The sequence below is a fragment of the Primulina eburnea genome, chromosome 8 (assembly GCF_022965805.1).
Source record: "Primulina eburnea isolate SZY01 chromosome 8, ASM2296580v1, whole genome shotgun sequence".
NCBI classification, from domain to species: Eukaryota; Viridiplantae; Streptophyta; class Magnoliopsida; order Lamiales; family Gesneriaceae; genus Primulina; species Primulina eburnea.
In genome coordinates, this window is record NC_133108.1 from 43445929 (window position 1) to 43458922 (window position 12994).

At 34.1% G+C, this 12994-nt stretch overlaps 3 protein-coding genes across 4 annotated transcripts in view; 2 read left to right on the forward strand and 1 right to left on the reverse strand.

Annotated features, from left to right (window-relative positions):
- Positions 1-12994, forward strand: part of LOC140840075 (long chain acyl-CoA synthetase 1-like) — a 69517-nt gene that overhangs the window by 22452 nt on the left and 34071 nt on the right. The window lies entirely within an intron of this gene.
- Positions 128-3881, forward strand: LOC140840070 (L-cysteine desulfhydrase-like). Of its 2 annotated transcripts, XM_073207173.1 has the most exons (3): positions 128-1636; positions 3206-3343; positions 3534-3881. In XM_073207173.1, exon 1 carries the CDS (start codon positions 238-240, stop codon positions 1579-1581), a length of 1344 nt encoding a protein of 447 aa, XP_073063274.1. In that variant the 5' UTR covers positions 128-237; the 3' UTR covers positions 1582-1636; positions 3206-3343; positions 3534-3881. The 2 variants fall into 2 exon arrangements, with proteins under 2 accessions (XP_073063274.1, XP_073063273.1); XM_073207172.1 differs by lacking the exon at positions 3206-3343 and having other exon boundaries at positions 129-1636.
- LOC140840071 (uncharacterized) lies at positions 5105-9246 on the reverse strand. Its single transcript, XM_073207174.1, is given in 8 exon segments — positions 5105-6955; positions 7159-7221; positions 7313-7402; positions 7499-7547; positions 7634-7842; positions 8399-8701; positions 8908-8997; positions 8999-9246. Coding segments are annotated over 8 exon segments (2517 nt in total). The 5' UTR covers positions 9077-9246; the 3' UTR covers positions 5105-5320.

A 12994-nucleotide genomic window follows, 5' to 3' on the forward strand; every position in this document is an offset into this window, starting at 1 on the left:
TTGTATTATATAAATTGATGTACAAATATCGATGTACACGTAGCATCACTATATAAAACGTGCGTCTAAAGTCGCGTCTGGTTATCTTAAGTAAAAAAGAAATCGCTCTTTATGAATTGTCAACGCTTTTTCTCTGTTGATTGTAATACAGAACTAGAAACAGGCGGTGTGGGGCTTCTTTCCCAAATTGATGGTAATCGGTAATCTCGCCGGCTACAAACCCTAACTACAATTAAGATGGAACTACCCGAAGCCAATGGAGATGGCAACCACGTCTCGAAGAAGCCAAAACTATCTTTGATATCTGAAGCAGAAATTCGGGAGGAGTTCGCCCATCACCAGCCAGGAATCGCTAGGATAAACAACGGCAGTTTCGGCAGCTGCCCCGCCTCCATCATCGCCGCTCAGAAGCTCTGGCAGCTTCGATTTCTCCGCCAGCCGGACGATTTCTTCTTCAACCATCTTCAGCGCCAAATCATGCGCTCTCGCTCCATCGTCAAGGAGCTTGTAAATGCTGACCACGTCAATGAAATATCCATCGTCGACAATGCCACTACTGCTGCTGCCATCGTTCTCCAGCATGTTGGATGGGCTTTTGCGGAAGGGAGATTCCAGAAGGGAGATGCTGTTGTCATGCTCCACTGCGCTTTCCAGGCTGTAAAGAAGTCAATCGAGGCTTATGTCACTAGGGCTGGGGGTTCTGTCATCGTGGTTCACTTGCCTTTCCCTGTCAATTCCAATGAAGAAATTATTGCCGAGTTTCGGAAAGGCTTGGCTAGAGGTAAGGCAAACGGCAAGACAGTTAGGCTAGCGATAATAGATCACATAACTTCAATGCCCAGTGTTGTTATTCCCGCTCGTGAATTGGTTAAGATTTGTAGGGAGGAAGGTGTCGAACGCGTGTTTGTGGACGCTGCTCATGCTATTGGCAGTGTTCATGTTGATGTCAAGGAGATCGGAGCCGATTTTTATGTAAGCAATTTGCATAAATGGTTTTTCTGCCCTCCTTCTGTTGCATTTTTATACTGCCGACAGTCACCCATATCGCCCGATTTACATCATCCTGTGGTTTCACATGAATATGGGAATGGATTGGCTATCGAGAGCGCATGGATTGGGACACGAGACTACAGCTCTCAACTTGTAATTCCTGAAGCTTTAGATTTCATTAATAGATTTCAAGGTGGCCTCATGGGAATTCAGAAGCATAATCATGACAAAGTAGTGGAAATGGGTGAAATGTTGGCTAAGGCATGGGGAACAAATCTTGGTACACCTCCAGAGATGTGTCCCAGCATGGCAATGATTGGATTACCTTCGCGATTGGGTATTTTGTGTGACGATGATGCCTTGAAGTTAAGAACACACTTGAGAGATCATTTTGGGGTGGAAGTCCCCATATATTTTCAGGCTTCAAGAGATGGGGAGATTGGATCTGCGGATGTGAATGGTATTCTAACTGGGTATGTTCGTATTTCTCATCAAGTGTACAATACTGTTGATGATTATATCAGGTTACGCGATGCAATTAATCAACTTCTCCATGATGGAGTCACTTGCAAGAAGCTTCAGAGAGAATGAAGTGGTGTGAACTCATTTTACGCCCTTCCTGTGGTCCACGAGTACAAATTAGTAGGTTAGTCTCGCTTCAATAATTTTGGTTGTGTTGCTTGTTCCTTGCTAAAGTAGTGAAAACATACAGAACTTCTCCTTGCTATACATGTTTCATCGCACATAGTTGTTGTTGTCATCCCGGTAATTCCACATCACTTGTGCATATATTCATTTTGACTAGAATCAATTTAATTGTTTTTTTAAAAAAAAATTGTTTGTGTGGTTTGGACCTACCATGTTCCCAACTTTAATGCACATCCTTGCTTGATCTGGCCACCGCACCCTTTTTTTTATATCTTTTCATTTATTTCTCCTTCTGGAAATTCTGCACGAGCTACATTTTTGTTATGTATGGGAAAATATCATCTTAAATTTATGGAATATACTGTCTACCATACATATATGTCTATCTTTATGCATGAATTTTGTTTCTTATTTAACAAAAAACCAATAACAAGAACAGTTGAAATTATTTAAAGGAACACCCTCAATGTCATTGCTAAGTCAAGATAAATATTGAAATTATTTAAAGGAACACCCTCAATGTCATTGCTAAGTCAAGATAAATATAGTAGATTGTATTGTGCTTAGCAAATTAAGTAGGGGCGTCAATAATGTTACTTGAAGTTTTGGCAGGTCAGAAAATCTTTATGTTTAGGTACACTTCTATGTTTATAAATATGTTTTTTCTTAATTCTATTTGAGTTTGAGTTTTATACTAAAAAAATTTGTTAAATATACTCGATGCCCATTTTTGTGCTTTGCGAAACTATTTATTTAAGCTACGCATACACATATCGTCTTCCAATTTGCTCGTGTTCTCTTGTTGCCTTGTAGCACAGTTGTAAAACTATTTCAGTGGCTTGTTAGTCCTATCATGAAGACAATCTTGTGACCACATTAAAAATTATTGGAAGATCAACCCTCTTGTAGGCCATCCTTTCTAGGTTTTGATATTAGTCCAGAAAGTACCTGGGAAAAATTGGCTTGCGAAATAAAAACACTTATTTTTTTCAAAACTAGATGGATTTTAGAATCTCTACCGGAGCATTTCTAGATGACAAACTTTTACAGCTTCTAAATTTTTTTAGTTCATTGGGAGTAAAATGCCCTTAGTATTTTAGACCTTGTCCATCCCTAGCTATATTATTTGTGATATGTTTCTCCTGACCTATTAGATTCATGTAGTATTCTGTCCTGTACTTCGGTTTAATAATAATCAAAAGGACAAAATGCTGTTTTTTTCTTTGTTTTTTAAATAAATGAGATGGTTTGGTTTAACGTGATGATTGTTTTGAGAATATGAAATTAACACTCAGGTGTCTCTGTTGTTATTCTCAAGTATGCTATACCTAATAGTGTTATGAAGCTTTTGATGCCAAGGGTGCTTGTAGAGCTTATGAGTTTCCCTACGATGATAATTGTAGAGAGCGTAAGACTTGATACCTTGTTGAGGCATTTCAACTATGTTCATGCTTAATCTTGGGGAGCTTCATTATGTTTTCGCGCTAGCGGCATTCTTCTTTAAAATGAGCTTATTGAACCTGGAGGAATCCATGAATTAGAGCTTATTGACTCGCTATAAATTTAGGTTGTCTACGGCATCATTGGAGAACTGAACGATACATTACCATCACCTTCTTCATTTTCTTCTATCCAAATTTAGCATTCGGGAGTAAATCCAGTTACGTGGGAATGAAAACAAGTTTGCGAAAATTCTCTTTGGGTAGTAAGTGGAATGTTCTTCTCATGTTATAATCGAGTTTTTATTTTGTGCTGCTATTTTATGTCCGTCTCACGTGCTATTTTAGAGTGTTGTGGGATTATGGTTTAAAATCTCTTGGAAGCTATGTTTTTGAAACAAGTTAGGTGTTATAGCATTAACAAGGTGTGATTGATTTCAATATTTTGTTTTGTAGCTAATTTGAAGAGAGAAGTGGAGAATATAACGGAAAATAAATTGTGCCGGAAAACCGTTCATATACCCGATTTATCCCGAAGAATGAAGAATTTTGAAGAACGGAACTGAACAGCCAAGCTAAGATTGTTGTAGGTGCATGGACAATAGAAATCGTTGAGGGTTTCTCCTTTATCAACGGAATCACTAGTTTTCCAGTCATATATCTTCATGTTTTAGTTGTGGCAGGAAATTGTAAAACCCTCGTTTTCTTTTTCTCGCCATGTCAACTTTTAGATGCTTGTATTTTCTTGAAGGTGCATGGATGATATGAAAATCTTCTTTCAAAATACAACCACACCTTAGATGCGAGTAATTTGTTGAATACAAAATTATATTTTTCTTAGCTTTATTGAAACTATGAAATCGAGCAAGAACTATCGAATCAAAACTAAATGAAGTAAAATAAGTAATTGAGAATTTAATGACTCTATCAACACTTACTTTCTTCTCCCAACACCTCACTTAATTCTGGCTTATCCCTTGGTTAAATTTATGAAGAAAGAATGTTATTAAGGTATGTTTTTTTCATTTAATTAATTCATCATTCTCATTCGTGAATTCAATTAACAATTAATGAAATTTAAAAAGCTTGGGTTTTCAATTAAAGTCCATCACTAGCTTGCGTACGCTATTTCAGAAAATGAAATTCGCGAGGGTGCTCATATTTTTTTTTCAAATTTTCAGTTGCTGTCCAGTAAATCCAAAAATCCCGAGGCCACTGAGCGGGGTACATGGAAGCCACGGAGTGAAATTCACCCGTATAAAATTAGCTTCTGCCCTTTTGATGTATGCATTTAATTAACTTTCTCAATTATTACCAAACGTCGTGGCAACAACGTATAACTTTCACAACTGAGAGGAAAATTCAACACCCAAGCAATCAGATTTACAACGGCAAAATTGGGTGCTGAGATTCTATAAATGTAACATAGATTGCATAATTAAATTAGAATTAGAATTTAAGTTCATAAATTTGAAAATTATGCATAGAAGTAAACAAATTTAATAAATTGCACAAAACATTATGAATTTTAAGACGTTATAATCAAATAAATCTACGAAGTCATTACAAGATTTTGATAAGAAGCTCTGAAAACAATTAAAAAGTTCAGTAAAATTATTTATAAATTTGAATAAAAATAAGTAATATGTAATTAACACTATTTACGATTTTTACATCATCATATTCCTTATAATTATAGTATAGACAGTTAACATCATTATATATATTTTTAGGATTTAATTTTCATAATATATGTAATATTCAATGAAATAACACCCGCGAGAACATAATTTGTGCACCGTCACGACAAAATGAACTAATTATTTCAAAATTATATACATAATTACACTCACATAAATTACTTTTGTTTAAAATAATATAGTGAGAGAACATCATCATATATATATCATTAGGTGTTTGGACAAATTTTGATAATTTACATAATATAAAATTAAATATTCCAAGAGATTTCTAAAAAATAAGTGAGTGATATATAATAAAAAAATAATCTGTTCAATATAAAATATGAGTTCAAGCGGGAATGCCTACATGATAGTAATAATTAAAAAGCTAATTGACAATTTGCTTCGACCAAAAACTTTCACAAATAAATGAACCCTTAGCCATATCGACACTACGGCAAAAGCTACCCTTCCCCTCAGCGTGTATATACATATATACTTCTGTAACACCCAAGTAACACAAAATAAGAAGGGAGTACAGCTTGAAGCAAAGTCAAAATATCATTTTTTAGGTTCTCTGGAGGTCATCAAAAGCTTCTGGCCTCCACCATTCCGCCACACACCACGAGCAGGCAGACTATCCATATTTGGTCCGCTTGAGGTGGCAGAATCCTTTATATATGGAGAAGGATCTGGATCATGATTACCACTTTTAAGATCCAAGAGTGCTTCAACAGAGCCATCACCAAGGCGGACTCTGTGGAACTTGGAAGTTTTCTTCTTTTGCTTACCTTTTCCATCACCAGTACCTGACTTCTGATTAGATTCAACAAAAGAAGAGGAGTCATTTTTCGATTTCAAGGACTCACCAGGTCCACCTGATTCTAACCGTGGATCATCCACCACAGCCTTTGATTTGCCTCGGTCAGATCGATACCCATCCTTCGATAACACAGGCACCGCTTCGTCCGAAGCTCTGTAGTTTGACTGTAATTCGTTTACAGTACTTATAATCTTATCAGCTAAACTGTTTTTAGCAACACTATTTCCAGAATCTACAGATTTACCTTTCCCTTTCTTAGAGTCCTTGCTATTTTTTAAACGGATGCCATTGTTCCTACCATTCTCTATTGGAGCACTCTCTACCAGATTAACATGATAGGCTTCCATCAGCGCTTTCTGCTTCTGAACATTAGGAAGAAGACTAGCTAACTCAGGAACAAGATCAGACAAACCAAACTGCACAACATTCGCTAGATACGTCTCAGCATCCATTGAACCTTGACGATATTCACCAGATATCACTTTAAAGCTAATGAATTTTTCTTCATTAAACCCCAAAGCTGAACGAATTTTCTCCACCAGCGATTTGTTTGCTGTTTGAACATCTTTTACCTTGTCCAAAGTTTGGTTGCTTGAAGGTATGCCTGTCTGTGCTACACCAACTTGAGGAAAATCATCAGATGACAAATCCAGAGAGCCACGCTCAGAAAGATTAGAGGCCGACAAAGAGTGACGGATACGACTTGTGCTTCCGAACATCCTCGATGGAATCAAAGAAGCAGTCGACGATGAATCATTAACCAATGATGGACGAGACTGAGCTGAAACTGAACGTCCAGGTGAGGCATGCCCAGTTTTTATCACTGGTTTACTCAGTCCAGGACCAGATGCTGATCCAGAAGCACGGTCAATCGAGGGCCAATCATGAACACTGTTGATTTCTGGCTGAGTAAAAGCATGACTCCTTCCTGGCCAAGAAGGAGCAGAAGCTGAAGATGAGGCATTTCCTTTACGGTTACTCTGATGACGGAGAAGTGCTGCCATAGTTCTTTTAGGCTGAACATCAGAATGGGAGTTCTGTTGACTACTTCCAGGATTCACAGTGAGAGGAGGAAAGGAAACTTCTCCAAGTGCTGAACCAGTTGAATTATGAGATAAAGCTTGAAGATATCTTGAATTTGGCTCAGAAACTGTGGTTAAAGACTCCAAAGCTGGAACAAGCGTCTCAACTTCAGCACTTTCTCCATGATCAGTAGCAGTCCGAGTACTAAATGGTGCTGTATTAACTGTTTCGAGACTTGCTTGGATGGCCAAAGAAAGTTGATTATCAGAAAGATCTCGTTGAAATGTACGTCCTCTTCCGCGATGATGACCTTGTTCACTACTTCGTTGATACCGAAAACTGGTGGGTATCTATAGAGAATAAAACATTAGAGCACATAAAATGTACTCCTGTAAACATATAATAAGAATCCGAATGGAATAAATTGCCTTTACAATCAAAATCAAGTCTCTCCAAAATAGACAGCAGATGGGAAAGAAATAAACAAATGACAAATTGAAGTGAAGACACACACTTTTAGCTATTTTTTATATGGTTTCGAGGAGATACGTGCCTGAAGAGCAGCACTGCGCTTCGAACGAGACATACTCCCTCCATGCTCCAAAGTATTGTGCCTCTGAAATACAACACAAAACAAAGTAAGAATGAAGCAGTTATATTCCATATAAAGCACCATTTCACACACAGCATATCCCCAACAAGCTGACCTTCATTTCAGCTTCAGATTGGAAGACAATAAACTTTTTGCCAAGACAATCCTCATCCTCACATAGAAAATGATCACGACGAAAGTGGATCTGGAAATTTTTTGGACATTCTCAATAATTAAAAAAAATAAACAAAAATTAAATGGACTACAGATACTAGTACTAGCAGCACATTGATGCTCTAACCTCCAAATCATCATAATTTTTATAGTACTCATACTGTCCTGGATGCTGCCTGCACATGTCCGTTCATAAAATTTACTGTTCAAATATTGGAGAACAAATTCTCCAGATAACCACAACTAAAACTACATAGACTACCTTTGGCATATATGACAAATATAATGTTCCGTAGACATATGTGTATAGAGCTCGTTATCCCCGTAAAATGGTGTGCCGCAAAATTCACACCGAGGATGCCCCATGAAACCTCCCCTTTCACTTTCAGTTCCATCCACCTCAGAGTCACCTGTGTTTGTGTGTTGAGTGAGTTGAGATCTCGTATATAACTTTTGTTCGCAAATGAAAACCTGTGAATCAAAATAAAGCTTTGTCAGTTCTTGCAACCATAATACGTTATCAATTTCCCATCGAGAACGCAATCAGAAATCATTACTGCAATAAGTCCAAGTACAAGGGAAGACGATTTATTAATTTTTTATGATCTATCATGTAATCATTCACTAAGGTGTCCTCACATTTTCTGTGTACAATTTGCACACAAAGCAGCAAAATACATCTCAGAAAGAAGTTGACCAACATATTCAAGGGCTAATTTGCCTATTCATAGCATTCTTATGTAACTCATAATTTTTCTCATTTTAAAATATTTCGCAGGTATGAGGGTCCAACTAATTAACATAAATATCAATCAGCAGACATCCCATATTATATTTATTTCATCCAATCCAAACTCAATCGTTATTTTGTACTTATACCCGAACCTTTGTGAGAAACTGTGAACAAATCAAATTCATAACCATCATAAATATCAGCACTTAACATATGATATGCTTGTCGACAAGAAACATTGAACTAACAAAGAGCTAGATATATGTACAAAATCTCTAGGAAAACAAACTTCACCTTTCTTCCTTCCAAGCACAGGCTGCACATCATCAACCTATGTTTATGAAATAAATGACCCTTTAGCTGCTCAATGTTTCTAAACTCTGCTCTTCTCCTGGATCCATCATCAGGATGGTCCTCCGTTTTATCACACAATCCACATGAAAGTCTGCACATGGCCTTGATCATCTTGTAATGATCCAAATCATCAAAAAATGACTGTGTATCTTCGTGATACCAATAGTTTTCTACTCTGCCTTCTTTTACTTTGGAGGGAAACAATGAAAAATCACCGATCGTATTCGTGTAAACTCCCAACGCCTAACAGCAGATGAGCAACGCCAGAAAAAAAAAGAACAAAACCTTTTAGTTCAATACAGAGGTAGAGAGAAAAATAGGGTGAAGCGAAACGATCAAAATCAATTTGCAACCAATTTGAATTCACTGAGCAGAATACGATGCCTCAAAACCCGACACAATCAAGCCAAATAACTCAATCTTAAACAAAAAAAGGCCATCTCAAAAACCTTGGTTACATAGACGACGTTGGACTCAGTCTTGCAAATACAGCAGCGTCGATCGTCGCAGATAAACCTTAGGCGAGCCACGCAAGTGGAAACAGACATCCTTGTGACCACAAGCACCGTAAGCCACCCAATCCAAGCTCTCCGCACACACCGCGCAGCTATCGTCCATCGCCAACGATTGGAATCGGATGACAATCAAAGAGTAAACCTCAGTATCCTATAGAAATCGACTCCTTCGATAATCTGGAGTGAGAACGGCAAATTTCTTTACGATCGTTGGTATTGTTCTAGGGTTTGGGCAAGAGAAAAAAAGATATGATGCATCCCCCAACTTTATAACACACCAGTAATCCTCTTCGCCCACGTTGTCTTCGGTAATTATTTTTTATATTTATTTTTTCGATTTTCTAAGGCACCCTTCTTTGTCTATTATAAAATATATTTCCTCAAAAAAATTACAATATATATATATATATACAAAATATATTTCCTCAAAAAAATTTATAATATATATATTTATTTGATTCCATATTATATAATCACATATTTTTTTATAAAAATAAAATTATATATACTTATTATATATGTTTAAAGTTGAGAGGTTTTAGGAATAATCTTGTTTTTTTATCATTCAAAAATATTATTCTTCTCAAAATTACAAAATTTTTATTTATTTAATAAAAAAGCATAAAAACCTATTTTAGTAAATGTGTATTTCATATATATTTAATATATCTTAATAAAATATTTTTTTTTATCTTTATCTATATTTTTATGTTATAGATGATATAATTTTAAATTTATAATGATCAGATATCTATAACATAAAAAATTGATATACAAAACCATGTTTATAGTTTTAAATTTTAATATAATAGCTATCATAAGAGAATATATTTATAAGAGAATAAGAGAAATCACGAATCAATACACATGATCACCTTATTTATAGGGTAATATTATAACATACAGATCTTTACAAATATTATCTTTTTATATTTATCTTAATCATCACTCTTTCAAATCTAATTAGATAAGAATAATCCACCGAGAACGAAAAAATGAAAATGAAAAGTTTTCTACCACAAAATTTGTATAATCGTGCGTACGAAGCCTTAAATCAAATCCGGAATCATGAACTACATCGAAAACTCGTCTTAACTAAGTAAATATCAAATCCTATGATTTAAATTTAGATAGAATTCCACATAATTTGAAATTATTGATTAATAAATAATAGGAGATTAATAATATCAAATGATAAAACATTTTTGAACTTTGTAAAAATAAAAGTTTTCATATTATGAGAATATGATAATATTTAATGTCGTAAGGGATATATTAATTATATTTGAATATTGAAATTTATTCCATGAGAAATTTCTTTATGTTAAATATATAGGATAAAATATTGAATTATTTTTTATTTTACACACAAAGATTAAGAATGTAATATAATTGAATAGTTATATCATTATTGTTTATTAATCTAATATTAAAAATTTAGCTCATTGACAATTTTTATGTTAGTGATTCATATATATAACATGATTTATATGGATAAAACATTATGTATAATTTATTGTTTCATTTGATAATATTTGCATTTACTCATTAGTTTGCGGCGTATTGTTCTATTAATTACTAATTTTTGAGATTCAAGATTATAATATATGGGGTTGAAATGGAAGATTATAATATATGGGGTTGAAACTATATAATTTTAAATAATTAATGTTTAATCACAACACCCTTTATTTATATAGTTTACTGAACAAAATTTTGGGTTTACTTAGTACTTTATATAATAATGATTTAATAACGCAATCAATGCTTTCAAAAAGTGTTCTCAGGAAAGATTGGTAGGGCTAAAACCTGTTTAAAAACTAAACTTCTTAGACAGAGCAACATTCCCAAGAAGACTAGTGTGCTCTGAGGACTAGCATCAACATCTATATGTGAAGAACCCCTCAAATAATGTTTTTTTATGTCACCTTATAATTATTATTCAACATATTTATTCACATTTATGTGACTCTTTATAAGTCATTTTTTTTAAATACTTTTATATTCATATTTTTACTTAATATGTTTATTTAAAATTATAAACAACTTACCTTAAAAATATTATAAACAACTTAATATAATTTAATATGTAAATAATATGAATTTACAGATGAAAAATATTTTTCAATATGTTTTCCATTTAAAAAAATTTCAATAATAAATAGAAGGATGCAAGCATAATATTAAATTTGTATATTGATCAAATAAATATTCATAATATATATATTTGACAAAATGTCTAACATGCAAAAATAAATTCTAAACATGTAGTAAAAATTAAATTGAAATTTAAAATATAATTTCAAGTCAAAATTTATTAATTTGAAAATTATTTCTAAATTTATATATATATATATATATATATATATATATATATATATATATATATATATATATATATATCAAATGTATATTCAAATATAAATTAAATAGTTCAAGAGACAAGTTTCATGAAATATGCTACCAATAATAAAATTAGAACGTGGGTTCTTGTCATACATTAATTTATCGATAATTTTTATTCAATAAACTTTGAAAAAGGTTTAAAAAATGACAGACAACTTTCATATGCTCCAATCAATACATTTAAAAAAAAAATGCTATTGACCTATTAACCGACAAACCAATTCAATGCCATTAAATGACAATTTTCCCAATCTTTTGTATTCCAATCATCATTCTTAAACCATTCAAAGTCCCTGTACAGAAATTTGAGATATTCTAGTCTAAAGCTGAATTATAATCAATACACAGACAATTTTAATTTGATCAAATTAACCTCTTTCAGTTTGTCCATTAATTTTACTGTCTGTCCTTGTCATATCTTGGATTCCAATTTTAGATGGTACGATCACTTTGGCAACAAACAGCAAACAAACGCTGTCAACCACAAAGAAATCTACGAATATCGAACAGGCTGACCAGATAAATAATGTTCAAAATATTTCCAATTGATTCAACTTGCTGCTCCTGACATGCAACTTGGTTGTGATGAACTTATATGTTGGTAAAACTACCAGCATGATTCTCCCTAGCCGTGATTGTTTCATACTTAATGTCATTCGAATCCTTCTTGAGATATTTATCAGTCTCCCCACCGTGGGTTCTTGAGTCAATCCGACGTCCCAGGCCAGAGACAATTATAGCAAGCTACACATAACAAGAGTTAGTGATTGGAAATGTCCACATCCAAGAATAAATAGCAAGGAATAGAATGCTTCATGCACATATTACAGAGACAATATGAGACAATTAAATAAGGAGTGTGCATGCTTATATACCGTTAAGTAGACCATCACAGACGCGAAAGTGCATCTGGAAAGCGAAGCAAGTATCCGAAAAACCAGATCGTATTTACTTTACATGCAGAGTTTGATTACAAAACATGGGAAAGCTTAGAAAAAGATGGACTATGGGCCATGAACATGTTATAAATATGATGGCAATACTAAAATGAACTTAGTAATAGTATGATATAGAACCTACAAGTATATTAGAGTTGAATTTATTCCCATGTACATTAATGGGAACAGCTGTACGTTTTCGTCATTGATGAAAATAGACAAGCATGATGTTGCCACTACGTAATGATTTTCAGATAACATCGAACCCATTATGCCTTTAATATGTTTAAATATAAATTCAAAATATAGGGATTATGGTCCGAAATCACACCTAACATAATATCGGATATCCTGATCTACTGCATATTCGTCTTGATTTCTTGATGTTCTAATGTGCCTTCCTGATATTTCTGAATTATGATTTCCATCCATTATGCTTACCCAATTCAAACAATCATAACTTGGGAAAAAACCAATACAAATAAAACACTTTATATCACAAATCTTAAACCATCATGCGTACGTTTCCTCTTGGTGACTGGATGAGTGGGCGAAAATCAAGAAATGAGATAGTAAAGAAGCGTACTGAGTGTGGAAAAGAAGACGGAGAATCCAAAGGCGGCCACAGTTTGGACAAGCAAGAAAGCGATAGCAGCAAAGGCGAAAGGACGGTAGAA